This window comes from Paroedura picta, chromosome 3, assembly GCF_049243985.1.
Source record: "Paroedura picta isolate Pp20150507F chromosome 3, Ppicta_v3.0, whole genome shotgun sequence".
In the NCBI taxonomy this organism is placed as follows: Eukaryota; Metazoa; Chordata; class Lepidosauria; order Squamata; family Gekkonidae; genus Paroedura; species Paroedura picta.
The window spans coordinates 168,440,127-168,443,466 of NC_135371.1; the positions used below are offsets into that span (position 1 = coordinate 168,440,127).

The window sequence follows — 3,340 nt, forward strand, 5'->3', positions numbered from 1 at the left end:
GTGGAACTCACATTTTTTCCCCATCACCCGTTCAGAGGCAAACTTATATACGGTGGGAATTTCAATATCTGCACACACTTTATATCAGCCCAATTATGCATTTCTTTTAAGGAGGAATGAGACTCTTGAGAGAGATGCAAGGCAGATAACAACGACAAAGTCTTTTTTTCATATATCCCGCCCTTTCCAATTGGCTCATAACACTGACTTATTCAGGTTGCATTCACTTTTAGCGTTCATCGCCGTCTTCCAGGTCACTGAGAAGTGCTACCTTTAAAGAATTGGACCTCTCCTGCTTGATCATAGAATCATAGAATCATAGAGTTGGAAGGGGCCATACAGGCCATCTAGTCCAACCCCCTGCTCAAGGCAGGATCAGCCCAAAGCATCCTAAATAACGTTGATAAAAGTGAAGCAACCATCCCTGAGATTATTAGGCTTTCTTCTGTCTTAGGGAAATTTCAGTTCATGAAGACATTTCAAAATCCAGGACTCATTTTGATACAGGTTTCCCATGGGGAATGAATGCAACATGAATCTACATAGACAACCAATGTAAAAGGCATTGCATGTATTTAGTATTGATCTCTGTTGTCATGGACACAATTGAATCTCCACCTTACATGTCACAGTGTTCATCAGTGTCAATGGCCTGAGTAAACCACATTACCGTATTTGCCGGCGTATAAGACGACTGGGTGTATAAACGACCCCCCAACATTTTCACTCAAAATATAGAGTTTGTTACATTACATTACAGTACTATGGGCCACTATGGGCAGCTACGTCTATCCCAACTGAAGTGCACCCGGCGTATAGGACGACCCCCCCAATTGGAGGCATGTTTTTCAGTGGGGAAAAGTAGTCTTATACGCCAGCAAATACTGTAGTTGCACTTCAGACTCATTAGGTTTGGGGGGTTTTAGTGTATCAGATGTTAGGAACTTCATAAAAGCTAGGGAACAGAACTCAAGAAAGACTCAAGTGGGTAGTCGTGTTGGTCTGAACAGAATTTGAGTCCAGAAGGACTTTTAAGATCAACGACGTTTCATTCAAGGTGTGATCTTTGGTGTGTGCATGCACACTTCCTCAGACAGTGGAACAGGAATATTAAGAGTACAGCTATAAGGATGGAAGGAGAGAGTAAATGAGCAGTAAATTAGTAAACAGCATGATAATGAAGATCGGATAAGTCCTTGCTAGAATAAAAAATCTCAAGAAAGTTTATTTAAGATCATGGGGAAGTCTGCCCGTGCCACTTATAAACTATCCTATTCACATATTTTTCTTGCAGAAGGACCAAAATAGACAATATCATGAGCATTCCCAATGAGACCACAGTGACTGAATTCATCTTGATCGGTTTATCGGGACATCCGCAAGCACAAGCTGTGTTCTTTTCATGTTTCTTGATGGTGTACCTCATAAGCACCCTTGGGAATGGCCTCATGGTCGTCTTGATCATTGTGGACTCTCACCTTCATTCTCCCATGTATTTCTTCCTTTGCACCCTCTCCACAGTAGATTTCATCATCTCCAACAATGTACTTCCTGGAATCCTGGTCAATTGCTTCTTTGACATGCCCACCATCTCCTACTACAGTTGCTTGGTCCAGATGTTTGTTGGTCTTTTATTCGTTGTAATGGAATGCCTTCTTCTGGCTGTCATGGCTTATGACCGCTTTGCAGCCATATGCCGGCCCCTCCACTACATGCAGATCATGAGCTGGAGATTTTGTACTGGTTTAGTGTCTTACTGTGTGGTCCACTCCTCACTGAATACCTTGATCAACCTGCTGTTGAGGCCAACTGACTTCTGTGGGCAAAATATCTTTAACCATTTTGTATGTGAGCTACAATCGTTCCTCACATTGGCCTGCTCTGACGTACACATTAGCGAACTCTACATGCAGCTTTCTGTCCTCATTAATGTGGTATCACCCTTTGCGTTCATCGTAGTAACCTACGGGCGCATAGGCTCAGCTGTCCTGCGCATCCGCTCCACCCAGGGTCGCAAAAAGGCCTTTTCCACCTGTAGTTCTCACCTCACTGTGGTTGGTATATTTTATGGTACCATCATGATCATGTACTTGAAGCCCCAATCAAAATCTTTCTCCGATCATGATAAGGTCATGTCTTTAACTTACGGCGTCTTAACTTCCATGCTCAACCCCCTGATCTACAGCTTGAGAAACAGGGATGTGAAGGGAGCTTTTTGGAGAATGTTTAGTAAGAAAATGTCAGAATAAAAATTAGCACAATAAAACATTACACTCCACTTCTTATGGAAACACCATCAAATGTGTTGACCAACATTTCCATGTCTTGCCATGTGCACTCAAAGACTCTGGCAGCACTGATTCCTTGCTTCACTGACACATAGACAAGTATTTATTGCTTGTTTAGATTCCAGCTATAATTTGGAAACTTCCATAATGCAGGTTAAACTCACATGAAGTAACCATTGCATTGTATTCAACAAGCTGGGCATGAAATAATAGCAATGAAACCAGCTCCTGGGAGAAACCTAAGTCAACTTTTCCTGATATTGGCTCCGAAAGAACATAGGGTGGGAATTGGATTCTTGATGCCTCTGGGTTCTAATGAAAGATCACAGATGGTGAATAACATTGTGTGTACAGTGGTCTCATGTAGTTGCTCAGAAATTCGATCCAAACCACCAAGTCAACCTTGAACAGTTTGGTCATCTGAATATGATGGTGCAATGAAGACATCCTCAGTGGTCAAGATTATAATAATACACTCTATATAAAAATATAGAACAATGGTTCAGTGGGATCTGTAATGTGTAAATGTTATCCTTTTTGGAGACAAATTCCTGAAGTCACCACTCTTCGCTATCATTAAATTCAGTACTCAGAGTGTAATCTCATGTGCGTCAGAAAAAGCTAGCTCTTTGTAACCTCCAAGGCCTTGTAACCTTCAAAGCGTTGTAACCTTCTGAGGCCCCACCTCCAAACCTTAAGGAATATTTCCAAGCGTGGGGTTGCCAACCTCCAGGTAAGCTCATACAAAGAAAAATATGATGTTGTGTAAAGGACAATAAAGAGTAAAACAAACCTTATTTGACTAAGTACGTTTCTTTGTCAATGGCGTGTTTATTTTTCAAGATGCATGGCCTGTAGAATATACTCAAAACGATTTTTTTTTGGTGGGGGGGACCTTCCTCAGTTCAAATCAAGAAATTCTATCGATAAACAAAATAATATGAATATGTACATGCACCATGGGGAAATTTCTGATATAGAATAAAGTATAGGAGTAAGTACATGCTCACTATACAAGCTCACTTCAAGAAGGACGTGGATAAAATTGAAAG

General features: G+C 41.2%; 1 protein-coding gene across 1 annotated transcript in view; it reads left to right on the forward strand.

The window, feature by feature from the left end:
* LOC143831410 (olfactory receptor 13H1-like) overlaps positions 1–2,765 on the forward strand; it is a 4,611-nt gene extending 1,846 nt beyond the window's left edge. The window contains exon 2 of the mRNA XM_077324405.1: positions 1,295–2,765. Coding sequence (XP_077180520.1) covers positions 1,317–2,249 — 933 coding nt within the window. The 5' untranslated portion in view covers positions 1,295–1,316 and the 3' untranslated portion in view covers positions 2,250–2,765. The remainder of the gene's footprint in view (positions 1–1,294) is intronic.
* The last annotated feature ends 575 nt before the right edge of the window (positions 2,766–3,340 follow it).